General features: G+C 38.9%; 1 protein-coding gene across 6 annotated transcripts in view; it reads left to right on the top strand.

Moving 5' to 3' along the window:
- TENM3 (teneurin transmembrane protein 3) overlaps positions 1-27,530 on the top strand; it is a 605,330-nt gene that overhangs the window by 536,594 nt on the left and 41,206 nt on the right. For 4 of the 6 annotated variants that reach the window (XM_034647497.1, XM_034647494.1, XM_034647498.1 and 1 more), the window contains 8 exons: positions 5,886-6,102; positions 7,115-7,234; positions 7,864-8,125; positions 12,573-12,840; positions 14,149-14,292; positions 18,647-18,896; positions 19,742-19,762; positions 27,130-27,362. In XM_034647497.1, coding sequence (XP_034503388.1) covers positions 5,886-6,102; positions 7,115-7,234; positions 7,864-8,125; positions 12,573-12,840; positions 14,149-14,292; positions 18,647-18,896; positions 19,742-19,762; positions 27,130-27,362 — 1,515 coding nt within the window. The remainder of the gene's footprint in view (positions 1-5,885; positions 6,103-7,114; positions 7,235-7,863; positions 8,126-12,572; positions 12,841-14,148; positions 14,293-18,646; positions 18,897-19,741; positions 19,763-27,129; positions 27,363-27,530) is intronic. The other 2 variants (XM_034647495.1, XM_034647496.1) reach the window with 2 other exon arrangements.

Genomic DNA, 27,530 nt, shown 5'->3' on the forward strand with positions numbered 1-27,530 from the left:
GCCTGCTTCTTCCTCTCCCACTCCCCCTGCTTGTGTTCCCTCTCTCGCTGGCTGTCTCTCTCTCTGTCAAATAAATAAATAAATAATCTTAAAAAATAAATAAATAAATAACCATTGGGGTAAAAAAGAAACCAAAACTCAAGGGTGAGCATAGTACGAAAGGTGGGAGAAGGGTAAGAAAAGAAAACCAGGAGGGTATCTCTCCTGCACCTTCAAGACATCATTTTGATCTGTTTCAATCCAATTATCTCTAGAAACTGAGTCCGTTCCTCCATTCCTCCAGCAGATACATTGTATGCTGATTTGGTGCCAAGAAGTATGGTAGATAGCGAGGATACAGTGTTGAACTCAGCTGTCAAGAAGCTTCCTGAGCCATGGCCTGAGCTGCTGGCTGAAGGAATGGGGAGAGGGGCTGGGGGTCTGGGGAATAGGGGGCTAGAGAGCAGGTCAGAGGTCTCCAGGCAAAGGAAACAATAATGATGAAAGCTTTTAAAAGCCACAGTAAGGAGTTCTAACTACTCAGAAGGCAGTAGAGGCCAAATAAAGGACGTATTTTAGCTCGAGAAGTGAAGTTATCCAATCTGGTTTCTGCGATGATGACTCTGATGGAAGTGTAGAGGATGAATAGCTGGGACAAGCCTGAACCCGGAAACCAAACTGTTGTAGAGATCTCCTCCAGAGATGACCATGGTGGCCCGAAGGGCCGTTTCAGTGAAATGGAAAGAAAGAGNATGATGAAAGCTTTTAAAAGCCACAGTAAGGAGTTCTAACTACTCAGAAGGCAGTAGAGGCCAAATAAAGGACGTATTTTAGCTCGAGAAGTGAAGTTATCCAATCTGGTTTCTGCGATGATGACTCTGATGGAAGTGTAGAGGATGAATAGCTGGGACAAGCCTGAACCCGGAAACCAAACTGTTGTAGAGATCTCCTCCAGAGATGACCATGGTGGCCCGAAGGGCCGTTTCAGTGAAATGGAAAGAAAGAGACTGATTCAAGAGATATTTGGGGTGGAGAAAAGAAGGACCGGGAAATTGTTTGGATGCAGAGAAAAAGAGAGAAGAGGAGTCAAGGATGACACTCAGGTTTCTACTTTGAGAGACCGGGTGGGTGGATGGTGGGAACCATTCGTTGAAATAGGAAATACAGAAGAAAAGAGTATGTTTAAAGAAGGTTAGATATGCTATGTTTTAGACCCACTGTTTTTGATGCCCGTGTAGTATCCAAACGGAAATATCTAGAAGGCAGTTTGTGGATTTGAAGTGCAGGAGAATGATCAGCCTGGGGACATATGTGAACATAGAGATGAAACCTGCAAAGAGATATGCACACAGTAAAACAAGAATAGTCAGAAACCCAAACAGGATTGCAATTCAGTCATAAATGAATTTCATGCATATCACAGAATGGTGACTAAAAAGTAATGGAAGTTATACCTATACACTTTGAAAATTCTGAAGTCTACAGATAAATTATTCCATCAGAATTTCTATCTCTACCTCTAACTTGGGAGGGGGGAAAGGGGCTTCCAAATACTGTGGGGAAGGACATTAATTATCTTTTGAGTAAAAAAAGAAAATTCATGACACTTTATCCAGTCAGTAAATCAAGGTTTTGAAAAACAGGTTCAGGTATCCTCAGCTACTTGAAAGAAGCAGGTGAATTTTGAGAAGTGGATCAAAGCCAGCAGAGGAGTAACCTAGGAAAAAACCTGGAGTCAGAAGTCGTAATAATCTGGCAAAATATGCATTGTCTAAATTTGCCAGAAACAATGTCAAGAATGATTTGAAGAATACAAGGAAATAGGGCAGGGTAAAAACAAGCAAGATCAGAGGCTAGCAAGCTATGACTTCTGGGCCAAAGGCTGTTTTTGTAAATAAAGTTTTATTGGAACACACCCATTCATTTCCATAATGTCTACGGCTGCTTTAGCTCTATAAAGGTACGGTTGAACAGTTGCAACAGAGACTGCATTGGCCTACGAAGCCTGAATTATTTACTGTCTGGCCCTTTGCAAAGTAAGTTTGCCAACCGCTGTTACGGTCCAACGAAAGCCTAAGGTAAGATGAGAACATGTTTTAAAATGGTAACTATGAGTGCCTGGGTGTTCAGTTGGTTGGGCATCTGCCTTTGGCTCAGGTCATGATCCTGGGGTCCTGGGATCAAGCCCCAAATCGGGCTCCCTGCTCGATGGGGAGCCAGCTTCTCCCTCTGGCACTCCCCCTGCTTTTTCCCTCTCTCTCTCAAATAAATAAATAAATATTTAAAAAATAAAAATAATAAAATGATAATTAGAGAAATAATGTTCAGGATTGAGTGGACAGAAGCATAAACTAAATTATCTGCTTTACATCAACGTACCACTTATATTGCAAAGAAATGATCTTAACTGATCATTGAAGTTGTTATTCAGTGGGTTTTGAGCATTTCTGATTTTTTTAGATTTTTTTATGATTAATTCCATTAGATATGAAGTCTATACCAATAAAAATTTAAACCAACCCAATATTCCTGGTACTAAAAGGAATCTCGATGATTTCGAGAAGCTATTCCACAAAGACAATTTTACTACAGTGGACATTTGGGCAAGTGGGTAATCAACTTCATTTTTCTAGATAGCCTTGGCTGTATAAGTATGCAGAATGAAAAATGTTTTCTCAAGTTATAGGGAGCCAGATTCATAACCATCCGTCACTTGCTTAGGCAAGTTACTGATAAACTCCACAGAAAAATAACAAACTGTATGTCCCTGCTTCGTGGCTGTTGAAAATGAGATTCTTTCCCTGATTGATGTCAGCAGAGAGGCTTGTAAAAATGCATTTCCAACTGATTAGTTCAGAAGGTGTCAGTCTCGTGCAGTTTTATGACCTGCAGACTACATGCCAGATGTACATTTGCTTTTTATAAACTAACAAAGATGAACGACTAAATTTGAGCATTCCTCCTTGGAAACTCTACCACAATTGCCTAGAGGAACATACTGTAGTTGTAGTGTGCGGGAGGAGGGGCGAGGGTATTTAACCTTTAATTTATAAGATTAATGGAGATAATCTACAATCACTGGAAGTACTTCCTCTACTGAGTAGTTTCTATTTAGGTGAAAGAATGAATGTAAGGGAAAAACCTGCAAGAACATAAAACATTTGTGGTAAATGATTCTCCCAAGCATATGCACACCCCTTCAAAAGTCATGGAGTAAGGACTCTTAAATATACATAGAACACGTAATTGAAGATTCCTTATAGTCTCAATAGGTAATCATGGATTGTTACTGACAGAGTTTTATTTTTTAATTGGTTTCTTTTGAAGCCAGAAATGATATTGGAGCAATAGTTCAATGGCCTACTACTTTAAAAATCTGAGTCTTAATAACCGCTTCTATTTCTTTGAGAGAGAGAGAGAAAAAATATATACAGGTATTGCATTATTATAGCTTCGTGGAAAGTAAGCCTATAGTGTAGTTTTATCTTTCTTCCAGAAATACAGAGAAATATTTAGACATTTTTCATCTTCATGTCCTTTTGCCTAAGAAAGTAGTATTTTGATAAATTTATATAAAGTTTCAAAACTCAGTTTCGTTTGACTTGCTTAAAACATGATTTAAAATTTTTATCAAAGGAATGAAAGTACACTTTCAAATAATTAACACATTTTTAAAAAAACATAACAGACATCTACATAAAAATGTAACTATGATAAGGAAACAATATATAAGAAGGTCTGCATGTCAGAAATTCTGACTCACGGGGGCGCCTGGGTGGCACAGCGGTTAAGTGTCTGCCTTCGGCTCAGGGCGTGATCCCGGCGTTATGGGATCGAGCACCACATCAGGCTCCTCCACTATGAGCCTGCTTCTTCCTCTCCCACTCCCCCTGCTTGTGTTCCCTCTCTCACTGGCTGTCTCTATCTCTGTCGAATAAATAAATAAAATCTTTAAAAAAAAAAAAAAAAAGAAATTCTGACTCACGTGGTAATAAACAATTTAAAATACTAATGTAAAAGGAGTCCAACACCATAAATTTAATTCTAGTATTCATGTATTAAGCTTGTTTTTCATCTACAAGGGAAATAGTGAAGGGATTTTTAGTTGCTGTCTCTAGATAAACGAAGTCTCTTTCACTTTTAAGTGACAGAAAATCTAACCCAAACAGACGTAAGGAAGAAGAGAATAGCTTGGCTTCTGCAACTGAAAAGCCCAAGAGCTCAGGTATATCTTGCTGCAAAAACCCTAAAGATGCCAGGATGGCCTGTTGTTTTCCTCTCCAGCTCTTGGCTCTGGTTCTTGAATGGCTGCATTGCCAGAGAGGTTCTCCTATAGTAGCAGCTGGATTGAAGCAGCAACCCCAACCTCACATCCGTACAGCTCCAAGCCTCAGGGGAAGGGGGAGGGTGGATCTCTGCGGACAGTTCCTGAAATTCACTCCAGTTAGACAAGTTAGGTCAAATGGACACTTCTGAAGCAAACATGAAAGGGGAAATGCACACAGATGAGCGGTGGGACGGATGGCTATGTAAATGACTGTGTAGAGCTGTTGCCCAAAGAGGAGGAAATGAGCATTGGGAGAACCCACAAGTGTTCGCCACATTCTGCTTCAGGTGGGCAAATGACTTAAGGACGTTGATCCAGGACCCCTCATCTCTTGTTTCTGACCTTGCCTGTGTTGTTGTTGACCTACTTTTAGACTGGCCAACATAATTTAGTCTATTTTCTTGCATCTTGGTTTGCTGTCAGGTAATGAAGGGGCAAACTTATATTCTATTAATAAGAGTGGCCTAAAGCCAAAACAAATGGGTAGTGTTTTTTTTTTCAAATAAAAGTTATTAAAAAAGCCCTTGTGTAAATAAAATATGTAGGTCAACTAGATATTTTCAACTGAGTTGCCATAATAGGGTCACACTAAGACTTGAGACTTGGGTTTGAAGATTTGAAAGACATTTGTCCGATCTCCCAAGAATGATTTTGAGTCTTCAGAAACTGATGTTTTTATTAATCTATACTGAGAAATGTCATTGCCAAGCAGACCAAAATTCATGTATCAGCTGGTCAGTGAAAGAATGATCTTAAGGGATAATGTCACCAAATCATCATAACCTGACTCTCTTATCCACTAATGAGTTGGTTTATATGTTTCAAAATACTTACATGGGCCATGGAATGTGGTTTCGTTTTGATGTTCCTGGAGAAGGCACTAGCAAATTCTTTCTATCCATTACACGTTTCACATTACCAGCACTGTAGGTCAACTTTTTTGTGGCAGGCTTATCATTTCCAATATTATGGTTCACTTACATTTGTCACATTTTAAAGTAATACCTCCATTTTAGCGGAGGCATACGAGGGCCTCAGGATCCTGTTTAACATTTAAGAGATGCGTTAATTTTATTGGGAAAGCTATTTCCTTGAAAGGTGGTTGGCTCATCTCATCCATTATATGTTGATTTGTGCTTGCTTCACTTCATGGACTTTCATTTTCTGACCCTTTCCCAAATTTTAGAACTCCCTACGTAGGTCCCAAACCACTGACCCATCGCGCACACTATGTTAACTCCTAGTGCATTTTCTCTAAAACAGAGAAGGCTTCAGTAATTATACTTAAAACAAATCTGTAGTCCTTCCTGCTCCTACTAGATTGTCCTAACCAGTAATTTTTTAAATTCTTACTCAGAATCAGCTATCTCCAACCCAAACATTTACTCTACGTGAAAGAGGCTGCAAGTCTTGTATTAATATTTTATCTGTTTGCAAAAAGTGTGCCTCGTAGAAATTACTCTCAGATGAGGGGAAGATTCACTGGATCTGAAAGAAAAACGAACCAACGAACAAAACACGTTGCACATCACCGCGTAACAAGAGGACTCCTCTTACCGGCTTACACTTATCTCTGCAGATGGCCTCGTTGACTGTATGGATCCTGATTGCTGTTTACAGAGTTCCTGCCAAAACCAACCCTACTGCCGCGGACTACCCGATCCCCAGGACGTCATCAGCCAAAGCCTACAGTCCCCCTCGCAGCAAGCTGCCAAATCTTTCTATGATCGAATCAGTTTTCTTATAGGGTCTGATAGCACCCATGTCATACCCGGAGAAAGTCCTTTCAATAAGAGGTTAGTGCATTTTCTTCTTACATAAATTTGTAGTGATGTTATCAGTAGTTCCATGCACTTTATATGAAATGCTGATGACAGTGAATTAAAGGAAAGTGCTTTTCCTTTATAATGCAGTTTTTCCTCCTTCAGCAAATTCCTCACCAAACTTCACATTTCAAGCATTTTTGACACAGTTCACGTGCTTTGTCAAGTTCAGTACCTGAGCCATAACAGGACATTCCATTAAGGAGTCAATAAATCTTCATTTAACTAGTTGATTTTGTTAGCACAGTTGGAAATGTTTCAAAAGAAGCAGTGAAAAGACCCCAAAAGGCAAAACAGAAGTGAGCTTTTTTTTTTTTAAGCTGAGCTCGCTAAATAATATAAATTATGAATTAATGTAATGGAACTGCTAACGGCATGGCAGTGGGATTGCATAAGCTGTTTGGTGCTTTACAGAACAGTAATGACCTGAAAATAAACCAGTAAGTGAAAGCAGGTGTCTTGTGTCTCACTGAGTAAAAGAAGATGATTTACACTAGAACTCCTGGATCTGCAGTAATTTAACAGCATTAATGCAGTTAGACCCAGCAGTTGATTAAAAGTTGTTGCACAAATGTGCCTTATTGCCCCTTTAAATCTTGTACTTCTTGGTCCCTGCAGATTTACGGATTGCCTTGGAATTAATTGGAAGGTATACTTTTCTTCATGTAAGCACCAGATAGATGACTTAGGAAAAAGCGCAGTTTATAATTTTAAAAAATCCTTCTCTAAATTACAGATCTTGATAACTCTCCAAGACCAGATTGCAACAAATTAAAACCCAGGGTAAACACCAGGCATTTAGAGAATGTGAATTGCCCTGAATTAAAAGGGGGCATTGTCTTGGGACTATTTCAGGTCTGGTTTTTGTGAATCACAAGTGTGTGTGGCCGTGTTATTTTATCCTTAGGTTGAATTATCTCTAAATCATGCTAATGTTGGCCCGAGAAGACAAATGTTCATTTTAATTCTTCTACTTTTCCCACAGCCTTGCATCCGTCATCAGAGGCCAAGTACTAACTGCTGATGGAACTCCACTTATCGGAGTAAATGTCTCATTTTTCCATTACCCAGAATATGGATATACTATTACCCGCCAGGATGGAATGTGAGTTAGTCCCACTGCACTCTCTGTGTTTGGAATATTTTCAGTATAAAAAGTAGGCATTCTTATGTCTCTCAGTATGTTTTATTATCTCTTTTAACATAGAACTGCAACAAATTTAGGCTCCAGAAATCTGTGACAGTGCGTGTGGCAGAGACTTAAAGCCACGTGCTCATGTAGTTCCTTAAAAGTTGGTTCCATTTGCCAACACATGATAACAGTGTTGTGGTTTCGTAGGAGAATTTTCTTTGTTTTAGAAGATTCATGTTGAACTATTTAGGAATGACCTTCCATAATACCTACAACTTAAGTTTAGATGGTTCTGAAAAAAATAAGTAGATGGGTAGAGAGATAAAGCAAGTTTCGGAAGATGTTAATAAATTGATGAGTGTAAGGAAAAGGTATATGGGTGNATATTGATGAATATCAATATCATGAATTGATGAGTGTAAGGAAAAGGTATATGGGTGTTCATTGAGTAATTAATATTCTTGTAGATTTGAAACTGTATCATGTACAAGTTGGGAGAAAAGTTGGTTTTCTTTGTAAAGCATATTTATTGAAGGAGCTGAGTGTTGTTGGAAGCTCTACGGGATCCAGATAATTCACTAAGTAATCTTGTTTTTTCTTAGGTTTGATTTGGTGGCAAATGGTGGGGCTTCTCTTACTTTGGTATTTGAACGCTCCCCATTCCTCACTCAGTATCATACCGTGTGGATTCCATGGAATGTCTTTTATGTGATGGATACCCTCGTCATGAAGAAGGAAGAGAATGACATTCCCAGCTGTGATCTGAGTGGATTTGTGAGACCAAATCCCATCATCGTGTCTTCTCCTTTATCTACTTTTTTCAGATCTTCTCCTGAAGACAGCCCCATTATTCCCGAAACACAGGTAGAATGTTCTAGCAGGTAGTACTTTTAAGGAAACTATTTTCAGATCATGTGGTTTCCAAAGAATCTTAAAAAAGGATTGCAGAATTCCAGCACTACCCTGAGTAATTCTGTAGTCTGAAACATAGAATGTGGGGTCCGTGTGTGTGTGTGTGCGCACGCGTGCGTGTGCAAGTAGAGGTAAAATACTGTAGTAGGTTATCTAGTTATTTCTTAAAGAGCTATTCAAAATTCTTTTTTGTTCAGGCTACCCTATATCTCTATATATTTATTAGTTGTAGCCAAATGGACAAACAGTTTACACTCAACAGCTAATAACGTCTTTATTCATGCACTCATTCACTGGAAAAAGGTTTTGATACCTATATGCTCCCGACCTCCTGACTGATGTGGTATCAAGTGCTATTATATGTGGTCATTACTCTCAATGGCTTACTGTTTAATTCTAAGTAAAAAAAATGTTCAGAAAAGATGATTTTTGCAACAAATGTTCATTAAGTTTCTCAAGATAGTTTTATCTGAGAAACTCGGTATTATGTCTTAAGTTCTAATAATTTATGGTAAAGCCTGTTCTCCTCAGGGGGAAAAAAAATCTGTATAACTTTTCTAAAAATAGCCATACTTTCACTATTCCTTTTATCTACTGAATATCTGGAGGTTGTTTTCCTTCTTCTTTGTGTCCAATTAAAAATAACTTTGAGGTCTTAAAGATAAGACATTAGGTACAATAATAATGGACTTTATTCATAAATAGCTAAGTAACACTATGTCGTCTTTATTTTTTTAAAGATTTATTTATTTATGAGAGAGAGAGAGGAGAGAGAGAGAGTGTGTGCACACGGGGGGGGGGGCAGAGGGAGAGCAAGAATCTCAAGCAGACTCCCTGCTGAGCAGGGAGCTGGATGCAGGGCTCCATCCCACGACCCCGAGATCATGACGTGAGCCAAAATCAAGAGTTGGATGTTTAACCGACTGAGCCACCCAGGCGCCCCTACTAATTTCCTTCGTAAAAGGATCACTGTGGTTGCTACACTAAGAATATTTCCATATTGGGCAAAGGTTGAAACAAGGAGACCGGATAGGAGACAATCTCAATAATAGGAGAAAGAATGGTGGCTTGGACAAAGGGAGTTGGGGTGGAAGGGGTAAGAAGTGGGTATGTAAGAGTCGAGTCCAGGGCAGAAGTTGGAAATAAAATGTACACTTGGGGGTCATCAGTGATACAGATAAACATAAAGCATAGGATGAGATCCCCTAGGGAGGGAGTGCAGATAGAGAGCAAGGTCGTGGATAACAGGTAAGAACTCTCACAGGCAAATACAATGCAGAAGAGACACCGCAATGATTTACTGCATAACAGGCCAGCTTTGAGCTGAAGCTTTTGGAAATTCACTGTAACCTTATGCAATGTAGTACGTCCTCCCCAGGGGCCATCTTGCAGTAACTGTGAACTTCTTAGCCACTCCTTAAATAGATTTAACCTTGAGGCTGTGTCTGTCTGTCTATAGGTGGCAAATCTTTAGCAAACGGAGTCACTGAAATGGGTTTCAGATAGTCAACAGTTGCAGGAATACATGAAGGGTTTTTTTTTTTTTCCATTCCATCAAACAGTCTGCAGACATTTAGTAGAAATTTACTAAGAGCCTATTTATGTAGGACGTACTCTACTAGGATAAAAAGAGTAATAAGACATGGATTCCCACCATTCTAAATGTGATCAAGATTTGAAGGAAGAACTCTGAAAGTTCAAAACAGAGGTCTATTCCTAAGGAAGCCAAAAAAAAAGCATCATTGAGGAGGTTGGCCTTCAAAGTGGGGAAAGAATATTCCAGATTGAAAAAAATGTGTGAGCAACCACAGGGTGGTAAAAACAAATGATGTCATATTCCAACTGGTGAATGACTTAAATGTAGGGCATATAAGAGGAAAGGTTGGAGCTAGATTCTGAGTGGCCCCAAAATGCCATACAATGGAGACCTTGAATTCTTTAGGCAATATGGAACCAGGAGGCCAATGGCATCTTTTCAGATTTCTTTAAAGCTAACTCAAGAGACAAAATGTGTAATTGATAGGAGAGGGCATATAAATCAGTGAACTGACTAGCATTTGCTCTATTTCTCTATATATCCAGCACTGAGATGGGGAGGGCCCAACACTCACAATGGTGATGGAAATGGAGAAGAGGGAACAGATTAGACCAAGATTTGGAAGGTAGAATTGACAGGATGTAGTTTCTTTTTTTTTTTATGACAGGATATGTAACTTTATTTATTTATTATAAAATAAAATATGTATTAATTTATTATAAAACAAAACAATAACAAAATTAAAGAAAGTAAGGCTTTTATTTTATTACATTTTTTATTTTAATTGTCGTTTCTAACTGAATATTGAATGGGGTGAAGAGTGGGGCTTACAGATCACACAGCTGGCAAAAAATAGGCTTGATGGTTTATTTTTCCACTCTGGCTGGATGTACTTTTCCCACTAATGCAAAATAACATGGTCAAGTTAAATTACATAGGAGAAACACATGTTTTAATGAACTAAATTACAGATATCTGTTCAATGGAAGTAGGCTAATGATGACAAAGACAATAATCCGTTATTAAAATTGGGAATAGCATATGATATTTTGAATTAGAGAAGCGGCTCCTACCAGATCACAGGAAATATATATTTAATTAATGAAAGACTGCCTGACATATAGAAAACCTATCAGATTTATGAGAAATTATTTTGAAAGTAAATTAAGAGGAAACAAATTATATGCCTTAGGGTTCAATCACCTACATTTTCAGAGAGCCATTCAAGAGTCACAGAATCCATTTTTCAAGCCAACCCACTGATATTTCACCCCAATGATGGAAGAACAATGAGTCCTATTTCGATTATTCACCGTGTAGCCTCCAGCCACACAAAAGTGCTGTCAATCTTAAATGTAATGTTCTCCGTGAGTCTAACAGAGCTCTAGAAAGTTTCTGTAGGGCCATAAACTCTTTTGCTTCAGGTAGTCTGTGGCTGAAGTCAGTGCGCATGTTCGGTAAGGCAAACCCCACTGTGGTGAGTAGCAATGTCTTCTTAGTCCACGGTACTGCATCCCATCGCTCCCGACGCCCACACCGGCTCAAGGCCACAGTGGAGGTTTGCACAGCCCATTCTTAGGTGTGCTACTCGCTTGTACCCACGCTGACCATTACAGCCTCACTCTCATGGGCTCGACTTCAGTCATTACAATTTGGAGACGACAAATACGCACCAACCCCAACTGTTCTGTGCAAGAGGGGCTGGATCCCACTGACCCCTGGGTCACCGTGCTAAGATTTTTCTAACACTGTCTGAACGATGAATCTCGATAAGCCAATATGAGGAGATCTTTGAGAATGGTATTTAATTCTTGGCAGACAAGATGGTGACTTCCTGGGGCAGATTCTTGAGCCTAGATGGCCTCGCACTTCGCAGTGTATGTATCGTAGTAAGCCTCCGAAGAGCCGCCGTTGTTAACCAAGCTAATAGGGGCTTGGTCAGATGGTATACGCTACATAAAGTACAGTTTTCAAAATACTTAAATCGTGTTTTGGCATAAATGTTTTGGCATACAGCAGTATGAATTTGTTGACATTCATTGAGTCAGCCACATTGATGGATAAATTGTGGGGTTAAGAATATGATTTTTAAAAAATCTATAAAGAATATCATCCTTAGGCAGTTAATTATTTTAACTTTGCACAGTCCAGTTTCAACTCAAAAAGTATACGTTGTGTGTCTTGCATGTGCATCCGATAACACATCAGTTGTTCTGTCGGGGAGAACTGATGCAGCTCTGAAATATTAGTCCATCTACCATCATCTCAAAAATCAGCGGTGAGGCCTCGCGCAACTAATTGTGAGAATATGCTCTTGTTATATCACCTTTCACCATGGATGTGGAATTCACTGCAAGTTAACCCAAATGCATTGGTCTTTTCTGTTATCACTCCTGTCTTTCTAGGCTGTGGCCAGTCAGCTGCCGAGGCCATAGATGCAGGTTTAATCCCTAAATGAGCCAGCTGGCGTGGGCCAGATCTTTGGCCCAGACCTCATCCCTGCTCTGAGCCAACCATCTTACAGATGTCGGCTCTAATTCTCCAGGGTGACGGGGCCGAAAGATGGGTTAGTGAGAATCCGCTGTGACTAGGAGCTAACAAGTCAGTGCGTGTCAGTGCTGTCTCCGTATGAGGAGTAGACCTGAGGTGTGATTAACTCCGAACGAATGACAAGAAGCTTTTAGGGGGAGAAAAATGGGGCTGGCAGCAGAGTTATTTTTAATTATCAAATAAAGTAACAGCTCAGATGTGTATTTGTGAATAGTGTCTTATTTTAATTGCTCTGCTCACTTCTTTTAAATCTGTTTTACCTAATAGTTACCTGTGATCACAGTCTGAAGCTCCTGCTTTGTTCAAACGTAGGTACTCCATGAAGAAACGACAATTCCAGGAACAGATTTGAAACTTTCCTACTTGAGCTCCAGAGCAGCCGGGTATAAGTCAGTTCTCAAGATCACGATGACCCAGTCCATTATACCATTTAATTTAATGAAGGTTCACCTTATGGTGGCTGTGGTAGGAAGACTCTTTCAGAAGTGGTTTCCTGCCTCGCCAAACCTGGCCTATACTTTTATATGGGATAAAACAGACGCATATAACCAGAAGGTCTATGGTCTGTCTGAAGCTGTTGGTAAGTTCCATATCGATGCGTTCTGCGTCAAAAAAATTGTCTTGAAGTCAGAACTCACATGAAGTTGATTGTCACCCTTGGAAATCAATGGATCAACAGATAGGAAGACAGTAAGATTGTCCTTGGGGATTTATCTGCTGGTTGGTTGAGACCTACCATGGGAGAAGGGAGTGTATTCCATATGATGAGGAGAAAGTATCCCTTCTTTTTCTGGCTGAAATTCTACCTTCAAAAATGTTCTGAATGAGATTCCATGTTGTCGTATCCTTTCCTTCAAGTTCTTTCTCCTTACTGTTCTTCCTTTTTTCATTTTTTGTTTCTTTCTAACATTATCTCCTTAGCTTTCCTTATCCTTTTTTTATGTTTTCTGTATCTAACTATTAGGGTAGTTCCAACTCGTAGTGCTATTTTAAGGGATACAGACAATATTTGTGTCCAAAAATTATTTCCTCTCTTTTGACTAGGAGTCAATGTGGTGCAATAACATTCTGAAAACACCAGTTAAGCCCGTTGTTTCGCTGATGGATGGGACCGTGTGATCACACATTGGCGTGTTGAGACGCTTAGGCTGAGGACAGCAAAAACTAATGGAGGCTTTTTGTTCTATTAGTTTTTACCTGACAATATCATGGACATTTTATTCTGAAATCAATATATAACTTGGGCTTGAATTAGTTCACACCAATTAGATAATTGCCACTTCTCCCTTCACTTTGTTCTAAATTTTAAAACCCGTGTTTCATTATAACTCTGAAGCTTTTCATTGGTGATTTGTTCACGGTAATTTACTGCTAGTGTCATCATTCAGTCCTGATAGTAACATGTGAATATAATGTCATAATCAGACTGTCTTCTCCGCTGTATTGAACCTTACTTATCGTAAACACTTTGCACAACTTTTAATACTCTTGGAAACTAAACAGCTCTAATTATTCAGATAGCAAATATTATTTTTTCGTTGTTACCATCTGATCACCACCTGGGGCTGATTTATCTGATCTAATTACTTAACCAAGTGCCCGGTCTGGTCTTCATTTTGTGCTGTGAACCCCTTGTGAAAAAGTGATGTGAGGGGAGAAAAAAATGCTAGTTCCCTATCAAATCAATAGAAAAATAATATTTGAAAGATCGTTTCTTAGAAAAACCCCTTTTATGTAGTCAGATCTTCTCATATAAAAATAAACTCTATGCATAAATGAGTGGAAATTGAGTCTTAGAACACAATTTTGGAAAAAAGCATTATTTTATCAAAAAATTACATTTCTGCCTGTAGTTGAGAAGATGAACTGTGACTTGTCTTGATTCCAGTGTCGGTTGGATATGAATACGAGTCATGTCTGGACCTGACTCTGTGGGAAAAGAGGACCGCCATTTTGCAAGGCTACGAATTAGACGCTTCCAACATGGGTGGTTGGACGTTAGATAAACATCATGTGTTGGATGTTCAGAATGGTAAGATGTTGTTCATAGTTAATTAATATCGCTTACCTTGATTAGATTGTGGCAACATTTTATCTTTTGTGAATTGTAGGATTAGAATTAGTAGAAAAAACAACGATAGAGTTTTAAAAACTATAAAAGTCTGAAGTGGGAACTACCTAATATTCTTCTCATGGACTTTGAATCATTCATAAATTCATCACCAAAATAGTTCTCCCATTTGAACGTGGATGACTTTGGTGCTGCTTTGAAACTACTCCATTTGGTAGTCTTCACCACAGATTCATCTAGAAGTATCTAATTCTATAGTAGGCCCATGAGTTGATCAGAGTGCGTTAAGAACGTTTACCAAAAATGGAGAGAGGGGGACTTCTTTAAAAGTAAAGAAAAAAAAAATCCATGTGACTTTACCAAAATATTTCTGATAGATCTTAATCCTTAAGTAATTAGTCTGTTCTGAGCAGGTAGATTTTTTTTCAGTTCTTCTTAGATTGTATGTAAGAAAAAAATTGTTCTCCTGCTCAAATTGGGTTCCATATACTCTTATTTAACTTTGTAAATATTAGGAAAAAATAAATGAATAATCTGAGAAGAAAGGAAGGATCGAGAGTTTCTACTTACAGTAAACCTTATACTCTAAAGGCATATATATGCTCTGAAAACACATATTTCAGATATCACAAAAGATAGAAGTTCTTTTACAAAACTCAGTCACAAAAGTTATAAGTTATTTTACAAAACTTGACCAGCTTAATCTCGTAAAGAATATTATTTATATTACACAAACATTGTTGTCCTCACTGTGTGTCTAACATTTTGCCTACATGCCGGCTACACCTCAGATAATTTATAGGTACTTTTCTAGAAAAACAGAACCTGAAAGTGACTTCCTCTAGCCCCCTGTCCTAAACCATAGCATGCTAGTAACTCCTCTCCCTTTCCAAATAGCCAGAGGAGATTTCACAATCTTGGCAAATCATCTAGCTTTGACTTTTTCCAAAGTACCTTTCCAGGTTTTTGGAAGGTTCAGAATTTTGAATTGAGCATGTAATACAACTAAATGTTTATGAGGAATGATCACTTTTTCAGATTAATGTTACTCTGATATTTGTTCTTTTTATTAAAAATATTTGTTGTCAAAGCTGGGAAAGGGTGCATTTTCAGCTTCCAAATGTAATAAGTCTACAGTAGTGTCCAAGGGGCTCCTGGGTAGCGTAGTCATTGAGCGTCTGCCTTCGGCTCAGGGTGTGATCCCGGCGTTCTGGGATCGAGCCCCACATCAGGCTCCTCTGCTGTGAGCCTGCTTCTTCCTCTCCCACTCCCCCTGCTTGTGTTCCCTCTCGCTGGCTGTCTCTATCTCTGTAGAATAAATAAATAAAATCTTTAAAAAAAAAAAAAAGTCTACAGTAGTGTCCAAGCCAGTCCTGGAGAATGCTGGTGTCTTACCTCTAGAAGAAAATAGTACTGAGCAAATCAATAGAGGAAAAACAGAACAGAAAAACCGTGCACACCTTTCCCCCCTTGCAGGAGTGCTGAGCTCTACCCCTGGACCTCAGGTTGCCATTCAGTGAGCACACCAGAAGGTTGGGAGCAGAGCCCATAGCTAGTGCCACATGTAGCACACGCTTTGGAAAAGTGAGACTCCCCACCAAGAAGGACACTCCGTATGTTATCCCTAATCATCGGCGGTGTCTGAGGCCGTGGTGTTTCAGTCTGTCGTGTTAGTAACACCAGGCGTAGTCATGGGCTTTCAAAATGCAAAGCCACGTGCCGAATGTGCCCCGGGCTGCTCTTGATTAAATGATGTGAAATTATATTTCACCCAGTTTGACATATTGCTAGATTCCTTCGGAAGTTCTTTATAAACAAAACCAGGGGAACCTCTCTAGAAGCATTTTAGTTTTCATGAGCATATAGGGTAAAGTTCATAGCCCCAGGATTTCACCAAGAGATTATGAACCTGTAGGGGGTCTATAAGTAGAGAGCTCCAGGAAAGCCATGCCATAAAGCACGTTCAACAGTGTTGAATTACACTGTTATGATACCCAACAGTATTCAGGTATGTTTGAGAAACTTGTAGATACTCTGTGTATGTATATGTAATAGAAATACGCACACACACTCTCTCTCTACCAGAGTAATATATCGTTTGTTTTTATTAAAATATCAGGTCAGCTGTAGAAACTGGGCTACCCCAAATTCTGTCCTCCAAAAAGTGCTATAAATTATAAAATATATATTGTTTGAAAATGTGAGGTAACCTAATTCACAGGGTAAACTGATTGTGCTTTCAAATTTTATCCAAGAACAGTTTGACAAGTAGTGGCTTCTTGAAGTGACATGTGTCTAATTGAATAAACAAAGTGATTTGTAATCGTGACAAGGTGGAGGAGCTGTGAAACGCATTAAAGAAGGAAGAGAAGGCCAAAATGGAGACAGTGACAGGTGTTTGCAGGCCTGGAACGTGGAAGTAAATATTCTAATGTTCATCTTTGTCTTCTGTCATAATAGAGGAGACTCATGAAGGACCAGTTGTTTAAAATAATGACTGATTAAATCAGGCTGAGCAGAGCAGTAGGCTGGCTTGTAGGATTCTTAGCATGAAACTTACAGACCTGGCTCTTACAGGAAATTATAGGTCCATAGTTGTCAAATAACATAATCACAGAAAGAAGGATCTCAGGTATCATTAATGTATTCTTTGAATATTCAAGGTAAAAGTCTTTTCACACGTTACGATCCAGCCTTATCTGGCTTATTTTTCCTTAAATTTGAATAAACCTGTTTTATCTTTCCTGATTTCTTAATGTAAATTTTCTGTGATTATCACATCACTCAAAAAACATTTAAAAAGTCATCATAGAATCCACCTAAAAATGTGCTGAGCTATAAGAGGAACATAATCATTCTGATCTCTTTTTCACTTTAAAATTATCCCAAAGTGGGAGGAAAAAAACACGTTCTTGGGTTTCCTGTTTGTACTTTCATGGATTGATTCTTTTAACAGCATAGCTGCTAAAAAGTATCAGCATCGGCTTGAAGAACTGCTTTGAAATAGAGAACATTCAATAAATATATAATACGTACCACTCCAAGGTCCAAGCAGCAGATAATAACCCTCTGCGGAGTGTCGTGAAACATGTACGGAACAGTAACAGCTGACCATCCAGGGTACCTCAGGCCAAAATGAAACCATTGATCTTCTCTCTATATAATCATGGCAAATGAATAAAATTAGAATCGCAGCTCAAATCTAGTTTCTAACAATTAGAATGTTTAATATTCATCTGGGATTTTTTTTTTTCTCAGATTTTCCTTGAGGACCATAATGGAACAGACTGGCATTGTGTCTTAAAATGACTGGCACTTTCATGACTTAGAGCAGAATTCTCCTTAAATAATAAGTTGCCCTTCCATAACAGTTTTGTCATGTTTGGAATTTTGAAGTGAATATGCACCCTCGTGCAGATAAGAGCATGTAACCAAGAAGAATGTTCTTTGACAGCATAGTAGTATATAGGGGGGTTGATTTTTATTTTCTAACTTTATTTTCCACAAACTATTTTTAACATTTTCAAGATCAGTGATAAACTCATAAGGAAGAAATTCGTATTTGTGGTACACCTTTTTACTGATTGAATTAATATATAATATTATAACGTCATTTAGCAATTAGGCAAGCTTACTATACCCTGAAGAACGTGTATAGCATGGTTCTCAAACTTGTTTGCACATTAGGGTCACCTGGAGGCTTGGGGGTTTTTGTAAAGATTTTATTTATTTATTTGACAGAGAGAGAGAGAGAGAGCGAGTGCACGCACAAGACAGGGGGAGAGGCAGAGGGAGAAGCAGACTCCCCGCTGAGCAGGAAGCCCAACATGGGGCTCGATCCCGGGAACCTGAGCCGAAGGCAGACACTTAACCGACTGAGCCACCCGGGCACCCTATCTGGAGGGTGTTTTAAAAGGCTGCTCCCTGGACCTCTTAAATCAGAATCTCTCAGGATGAGATCCAAACATCGGTATTTTTTTACAGCTCCCCAGTCAGTTCCAGTGTGTAGCCAAGTTTGAGAATCACCAATGTTGACAATTTGGCCTTTTAATTTTTCTGGTTATTCCTTCGTTTCTTTCACCAGTCCTCCCTTATGTTCATAACAGACAGCATTTTCGTATATACTCTTTGTATTCACCGAATAATATTTTGCCCCAGGTAAATGAATAGGGTTCTTGTTCTTTCCAGGAGAACTTGAAATAATTGTTCCCAGTCTGTGTCTACAAAGCACAGAATTATGGTTACATCTAGAGTGAATGTGTTGACTTTTCATCATTCTTTTTATGGCAAGGAAAATGCATTTTATGTCTTCTAGGTATACTGTACAAGGGAAATGGGGAAAACCAGTTCATCTCCCAGCAGCCTCCGGTTGTCAGCAGCATCATGGGAAACGGCCGAAGACGCAGCATCTCATGCCCAAGTTGCAACGGTCAGGCCGATGGCAATAAACTGTTGGCCCCAGTTGCATTAGCTTGCGGGATCGATGGCAGTCTCTATGTAGGGGATTTCAACTATGTTCGGCGAATATTCCCTTCTGGAAACGTAACAAGTGTTTTAGAACTAAGGTATGTCTTTCCTTAATTTGGGTTTGTTGTTTTTGTTTTTTTTTAAGATTTTATTTTTAAGTAATTTCTGCACCCAGCGTGGGGCTCGAACTTACAACCCGAGATCAAGAGTGGCGTGCTACCGATAGCCAGCCAGGCAACCCCTTAATTTGGGATTTTTACCAATGCTAAGCATGCCTTTATAAGAAAAACTGTTTAGTCTAATGGACCAATTCATTTATATAATTATACCTTCCCAATGTTTAAAATTCGCCCTGAAAAGAAATTAGATTCTTGGTTAAAGTTGGGGAAAGCACAACACATGCATACTGTGCTGTGAATGTATAAAAGAGCATAAAGTCACCCGACATATAAAATGTCTCACTGAGTTCAGAGCATATTCTGTGCTCCAATAGGATAGAACTATGATTTTTAAATCCCTTCAGTTGTTCTTTAGAATAATCTCTTGACATAGGTTGTTACTTTTTTATTTCACATCGCTTGAAATTAAGAGATAAAATATTTCCCCACAGTATCAGGACATAATAGTAAATGAACTAAGGCTATAACTTTCCATTAGAATATTGGATCTTCAAGTTGGGTTAACCCATTAGCCATAATACCAGTAGTTAAAGTAACAAATTGTTGCTTTGCTTTGTTCATTTAAGTGTCATTATTAAAATCATGCTATTCTGTAAATTATTTGATAAGCCTTGGCCTATGAAATTCATTTCCAATGTTATTTCTGCTTAAGTTGGCAATTTTCCATTCAAACAATTAAAATCTCAGTATGCAACTCATTATATTTTAGAAACTTTTTCTAACTGTGTTTTTCCCCCCACTTTTTTTTATCTGCTTCCACCAAGAAATAAAGATTTTAGACATAGGTAAGCATCTTGCTGAAAGGGTACTGTATATTTTCAAATGTCCTTTTTACTTTTTTATGTGACTCTCTGACATTGTTTTCTAAGAACATTTCATCATGAGAGAGGAAACTTAGTATCACAGAACATCTAAGGAATTAAAACTGCTTAAATGAACCATTATTATGTAGCATGTTGCAAATTATATTATGCAATATAATCTGAAAAGCTGTTTTCAAGTTGGTTAATTAAATAAATCTTGTCACAAAAAACTATAATGAACATGTCCGTAGAACAAAATATATTTCTAAACTTCAGTTACTGGCTCACGTACTGTAAGCCATATTGGACAGAACCAAATTTGAAACAGAGTAGGCGAGTCTAGGACAAATTTAGTTTGACCAGTAATCGGGGCAGATCCTGGTTTATTGGGCCCAAAGCTTATTCAGTTGGGGGGAATTCTGTTTAAGGAAAAGAATCTAAAAAATATTTTACTTGGGCAAGTTTTTAAAAACATAAGATCATGTGATCCTGTTCCCCAGGGACCTCACTGGGCTTGCAAGGAACCCATACAAAGGAGCCCTAACACTTAGGCTTTGTTAACGTCCTGGTAAACCCATCACTGCTGTCGTTTCTGTTTTCCCAAGTTGAGAGAGTTACTAGATTGGAGTTTTACGAAGTAATGTTTTCACAGACAGTATTATGAAGGAAAAGATCTTCAAAGCTAAGGATGAATACAGTTGAAGCAAATACGTAGGCTCAGAAGTTTCTCAGATTCTATTTGCGATGTACACTTAGCTAGAGAAGGTATAGTAAAAGCTGTGTGTGGACACTTTCAACTGAAAAACTTTCTCCAGGACAACAAAAAAATAAAAATAAAAAACCAATATATTTTAAAGTAAAGCTCACCAGAGAAGCAAGACATCCTGGACCTGCTGAATCTTGTTTGGCCAGTGAAGTATCTAATGAAATGACATCAGATGGAAAAATTAGCCATAGTTGATGCAACATCCTTGAGATGACTACATCGGCATTACCCGCTGAACCTGTGTTGTAGACACTGACAGCTAGGAAATGAGAGACACAGCTCCACCAGAAGATGAGTAGCTGTTGCGTATCAGTATGGCCAGCCATGGCCCCATGACCTTTTGATGAGATCCCTTATTGATCTTGGGCTCCCCGCGAATAGCTCAGTCACATGCTAAGATTCACACTAAATTTCTCCAGACTGCTGAGCCTCACTTTCTTGGTAACTCTGGAGAAAAGAGGAAAGGCGAACACGCGTGTACACCATCTAAATGTGAAAATGCTTGAGGCGATAGAGAAAGAGCTATCAGAACAGCTCCCTTTTAACGAACCAGGCTATTCCACACCAGGCTCGGTGCCAGGTGTTTTATAGACTTCATTGCAGATGCACACAGCAGTCCTTCGGGATCACAGATGAGGTCACTGAGGCGCAAGGAAGCCTTGGGGAAGCCTGTTCTTCCCCGAGACACATCACTAAGAAATGGGGAGCAGGGATTTGAACCACTCTAAGAAGTGTGTTCATTGTGCTACACCACACAGCCAGTTTTTATGGGTCCAAAGGGCTAGGTTTCTGTGGGATAATTCCCTGGGTATGCAAAAAGCCAGGCTTATTTCACAATCATTTGACAAATTACTTAGAGCTATAATCTCTCTCTCTCTGGGGAATAAAAAAAACTACATTGATTAGAGGTTAGAGCTCCATTATTATTAACAATACTTTCTAATATGAGCTTATTATGTACCAACTCATGGTGTCTGACAGTGATACTCGTTGTAATCCCTCTCTCATGATCCCCCTTAACCTTCATCCTCTGTACGTTATCCTGGCTAAATTGAGCTCCTGCATTTCCTTTATGCTCCATGCATGTAAAATACACTGTTTGGGTTTTATGTTGGTATTCATCCTTGTTAAATCAATGTTGACTGGTCACTTCTAGCTATACTTGAATGAATGGATAGAAATACTAACTAATCAATCAACATATTAAATTTTTTACTTAAAGGGAAGCTTCTGAAATCCTTGAAATTTAAGATTCTCTTAGCTATGCTAAACATTTCTCCCTATGATGTTTATAGTATGAGTTTGCTAACAAACTCCTTTTGCAGGTAGTAAATTTTATCTCTGTTCCAATTCTCCAAAATTCCAAAATAAAGGGACTTAAATTAATTAATTAATACTAGCTAAGAGGCAATAAAACATGCAAGACTAAAAATCAACTTTGAGAATTTTATATTACCAATTAAAAGATCCAAGAAAATGTCAGTCACAGGTCTGTGAACTTGAATCAATTAAAGTTTAGATACAAAATTATGAAAGCTTGGTTCAGCACTTCTTCTTGACTTACTATTTAAAAATCAAACAGGCACAGAAATCCCACATCCCAAAGCCCTGCCTGCAAGTATAAAAAGTTTTAGTCACCAGAAAAGAGGCATTTTATTGTTATCCATAAATATAATTTATGCTTTTCTGTGTTGTAAGGGCTATGGCACAGTTTCCAATAAAAAGATAAAAGTGTTAATGAAATCTATTCTACAGCCTGTATTTTGCAAATATTTCTCTGGTCTAAGACGGTTGAATTACGACAGAATGAATAAGCAGGTCTCGTCTGTGTTTACCACTGGCTCTGTGTCCATGGAGAAGTTCGCTCGGGAAGCGTGATAATCTAGGCAGTGCGGGATAGGCTCATCAGGGTGCAGTACACAAAAGGCTCTTAAGTTGCTTTGATTTTGCTGCCCTTAGTCAAAATCTTAATGTTAAACTAAGCCTCTCTGAAATGAGAATTTCAATCCATTGTACAAAAAGGCCATGGTGCTTCTCCTGGCGAACAGATACTCCGCAACCCATCCATTTTGTACATCCCCACGCTCCGCTGCCAGCAGCCAGCCACGCTCAGTCACTGTAGCCTTGCATTTTCCACATGAGATGTATTGCTGATCTAAAAACTCACCACCCATCTGTACCAACACACCAGCCTCTCGAGGGCTTTGGCTTGTCAGGAAGTCAGAGCACAAGTAATAGCTCACTGTCAGAAAGCTGTGCTTACGTCAGGTGTCCTTGAGCCCCAGACCCCTCCCATCTATTGTTCAGAGCTTCTCTTCATCCAGTCAACTGAAAGTTTCCAAACTCGCTTTTTTTTTCTTTTAGTGCTTTGGTACTGATCCACCTTTTCTTTTTTTTTTTTTTTTAATTTTATTTTATTATATTGTGTTAATCACCACTGATCCACCTTTTCATTTAGAAGGGGCTGGGCCCTGAGAAGCAGCTCTAATTTGCCATGCTAGGGTGCACTGCAGACAACTCGTCCAGTTCTCATTTCCTACCACTCGTGGGGGAATATTTCCAGAGGTAAATTCTCTTCTCCAAGACCACATACTCCTCCACATTTGTTATTCTGGACAATGGAGTTGTGTGCAAAATTAGAGTTTTCATTTGGCAGACATTTTTAAAACCATTGACATATGTTGCTTGATGTAGAAATTTCTGTGTCTTCAAAGAAGGAGAAGCTTCAGGACAGGAAATGGCAAATGTAAGCACCACTTGGGACATTCTCTTATTACTGTCCCACTGGAATAAAACTGACGTCAGGAAATGCAAAGCTTATGACTTGAATGTCCGTTATTTTTGGACTCATGTCTTATAGCTCAAGCAGCCACCTCAAAAATCTGTTGTTTTATTCCCAAAATGAGGCACATCATGAAAAATCATGTATAATTTTTTATATCATTCTCTTCTCTAAGATGTTATTTATTTATCTGAAAGAGAGAGTGCACACAGCTTGTGGCAGGAGGGGCAGAGGGAGAAGGAGAGAGAGAATGTCAAGCAGACTCCCCGCTGAGTGCGGAGACTGACGCGGGGCTCGATCTCATAACCCTGTGATCTTAACCTGAGCCGAAATCAAGAGTCAGATGCTTCACCAACTGAGCCACCCAGGCGCCCCTTTTTTTTTTAATATCATTCTTCATCAGGGTCCCGAAGTTTTTATTCTCCTTTATTGTAAAGCCATGATTTATATAGTTAGAACTGCTTGGTATTAAAATCCTCCCTTATAAACTATTAAATGAAAAAGGTAAGGTGCAGAACAGCTTTTGTGCAAAACTATGAATATGTCTATAAATAGATACCTCTTTTAGGATATATGCTTTCTTTATCATGAAATATTGGAGCTAAGAAGGGGCAAGGGAGAATCCTTTCACTTTTCATTTTGTACAGTTCCACACAGTTTATAAGTGGGCTAAATAGTGATCTGAGTTTTGCTTTGTTTTTATATGTCTTTGGATTGAAAAATTGAATTAATATTCTTTATTTTTGAAACTGTCTCCTAGAAGTTGCTCTTGAAGGATTTTGCTACAAATAGCCTTTTCAACAGATATTTTAGAAAAGATTTGTAAAGAGGGTGAAAAGGATTTCATGATTAAGTCCCCCAATCCCGGGCTTGGATGTCATTTAAATGAATAATTCTGCATATACCCTCCATTTTAAAAGTTACTGAATATTCCCAGAGTACCCCAAACAAAGGTCTTTGTCCTTGAGCCAAACCATATGTATATGAAGACCAGGTCATCTGGCTTTGAAAATTCAGAGGAAGGATTGATGATAGTACTTCATCACTGAGAAACAAAAAGACCCTGGCATGCTGTCCTGGAGATGGTACCTTTCCACTCTTTGTACATGCGAAAGCAAGAGAGATTTACTGTATTCTTAAAAGTGACCTTGTGGCTTTAAAAAGGTATTACATATGAATACCTAGCTCCAACTGAATTTACAATGGATTGCATTATTCATTTACCTTGATCATCATTACTCTAGAAACAATTCCAAGTGGATGTTTGAAGAAGGGTCTGCATTGTTCTCATAGTTTAGGATCTTACAGCGTAACAGCAAGACCAGGAAACAAATGTGAATGTATCTAAGTTTAGCTAGTTCTTTTTTCCCTAGGAACATTTTCAGAAAGCTAGTCGCGCTTGAGGTGGTTAGCAATCGTTATTGCGCTCCTCTACTGTAGACAGTTACAAGGCAAATGACATACAACAGTGTGAGAAGGGGCAGCACAAAGCAAATATTAAGAATAGCTAGTGCTTGTTGAGTGTGTAGTATGTACTAGGCACTGTTCTAAGCATTTTCTCCATATTAGCTCATGTCACCCTGTCAGCATCCTATGAAATGTGTGTTATTGTTATTGTCATCTTTACAGATGAGTCTGTAGCACAGATAAGTTCAACAGCATGCTCAAGTTCACGCAGTTAGTGAGTGATGACGCTGGGATTCGGACCCAGCGGTCTGGTCCAGAGGTCACGCTCATAGATACACAGCCGACAAGAGAACGAAGTGTGTGTGTGCGTGCGTGCTTATAACCAGCTATCTGACTAGTGATAATTAGTATATAATTGGGGAGATAGGAAAGACTAGGGAAGTCTCTCCAAAATAGACCCAGTTTGGATGAGTTGCAACCTTGTCACCCACTGTAGATCGGAAAGACCGGCTCTGTCTGTATCAGGCTGTTTGTAGGGGGAACATAACCTCTTAAAATTGCCCTGAAGTTTATATTGATATGTTGTAGCTTTTCACTTCATTACAAAGTAATAATCTACCACATCAAGGAACACAATTATGTCTGGGCATTTAAAATTTCAGGCATCGACTTAGAGAAGTGACATAGGAACACTTAACGTGGCAAGGTGATCATTTGGTATAAGCCAGTAGGTCTGGAATGGTTTTACCTCAGATGACTTATATCTCTTTGAGTCCTTTGTTTCCCTGTTCACCCTTTCACACATATTTACCCAGTCAAGACTTCGTGCTCAAATATGTCTCTTGTCACTAAAAGATAGTGAAGACTAGAAAGGAGACCCAAAACCTGCAGGTACTCAAGGCTTTGTGTGTCTCAGTGTCTCCATGTAAATCCACATCATAGCCATAGGCCTTTTCAGAGTTCCATGCAGATTCCGTGCGTGGCCAGCTCTGCGCCCACCAATGTAAGGCACACTCGTGAAACCAAAAACTTGCTATTTTAACAGCGGACACTCTCATAGGAGCCGTAAAGTACATGTGTTCACCACTTAAGAGGAAGAGCTTTAAGTAGTGAGAATTGTCTTGTTAGAACCTAATAGAAATGAGAAGACTACTACACCATTATTTAGAATAAACATTTTCATATAGTTCAATATATACAACATCTTTTAGATATTCACATATAAAATAAATGGAAACAAGAATAAAAGTCTGTGTGTTTGTGTGTGAAGAGAGAGTGTGAGAATGAGAATGAGTTAGTAAAATGAAGTTTATCATCAAGATAATGTGGAATCTGATGGATTCTTATCTGTTGACATCTTTATGGAGACACCAAATTGTTTACACTTTGTAGAATTTTTTCGCCGAAGGCATTATGTGCACCATGTACAAAATTACATTAATCCTAGGTGTGTGGTGTTGAGTGTTGATGAGGAGATTAACTTTCTAATTCCAACTAAGTGTCATAATTTGTCCATTGCTTGATAATGGCCATCTCACCACTCTTTACAGGTAGTGGGACATAAAATATTTTACATTTGCATTACTTGATGTGTATAAAATTGAGGCACTGTGTTTTGTGACAAATGCTTACATCTCACCAAATTCACAGACAAGTCTCAGAGCAGCTTAATTTACAACTCTAAGAGTAAAACTGATGGGCTTGCCGTTCTGGCTCACTGCATCAGGCCACCGACTGAGACGGGCTCCTACGCATGAGTGACCTCATTTCAGTATTTCACCCCCTAGCTCAAGACAAACGTCGGAACTGCATCCAATCGCCTTTCTGGATGAACGTAGAGCATCCAGGACAGACACGATGCTGCATTTTGTCAGGGGCAGGTGTTCATGTGATTTGGATTTGTAGCGAACCAGGAAAATTCCCTGTGATGAGGTGTGAGTGAAATCAGTGGTATGTTCCACTTCACTGGAGTTGGACAGAGACACCCTTCCCCCAGAATAAACTTTAGGTCTATCACTCAAGGGCAATTTATTAATGGCTTTTCATTGAACCAAAAGGATTTAGGGAACTTGTTTCTCTTTCTGTTTGAGGCTAAAAGCATATTGCCTTCTAAAGGGGATTATTTTCAAGATGGCTATTTTAATAAATTTAATAAATTAAATGCTCCACAACAAGCAAGAGAGGAAAACGGTCCTATCAGAGCTCGCTTCCAGTTCTTTTCAGTCATTCTTTGAAGTCGTTACTAAATATGTTGTCATTTTCCAGTCTTTAATAATGGATTTCGGTTTATAATCAGTGTGTCATGATCTGTTTTGTTTTGCTTTTCATTCTCCCCCGTGTGTTAGTAGTAACTGTCTTGTGATGTTTACGTGTGATCCTTTTTTTTTTTTACAGCAGCAACCCAGCTCATAGGTACTACCTTGCAACTGACCCAGTCACAGGAGATTTGTATGTTTCTGACACCAACACCCGCAGAATTTATCGCCCAAAGTCACTTACGGGTACAAAAGATTTGACTAAAAATGCTGACGTGGTCGCGGGGACTGGGGAACAGTGCCTTCCATTCGATGAAGCCAGATGTGGAGATGGGGGGAAGGCAATCGAGGCAACACTCATGAGTCCCAAAGGTACTGGCATTAATCAATTTGAGGATTTCTTTTTATTAAAAAAAAAGATAGAAAATCCAGTTAGTGCCTGATTGTGTTTAATGCTGAGTCTAACGTTTTACCCTCAACTGTGTGCTAGAAAGCTGTTTCACATCCAGTGTTTTGAAGAGCCATGTAGCGTGAAACTGC

This window comes from Ailuropoda melanoleuca, chromosome 18, assembly GCF_002007445.2.
Source record: "Ailuropoda melanoleuca isolate Jingjing chromosome 18, ASM200744v2, whole genome shotgun sequence".
Classification (NCBI taxonomy): Eukaryota; Metazoa; Chordata; class Mammalia; order Carnivora; family Ursidae; genus Ailuropoda; species Ailuropoda melanoleuca.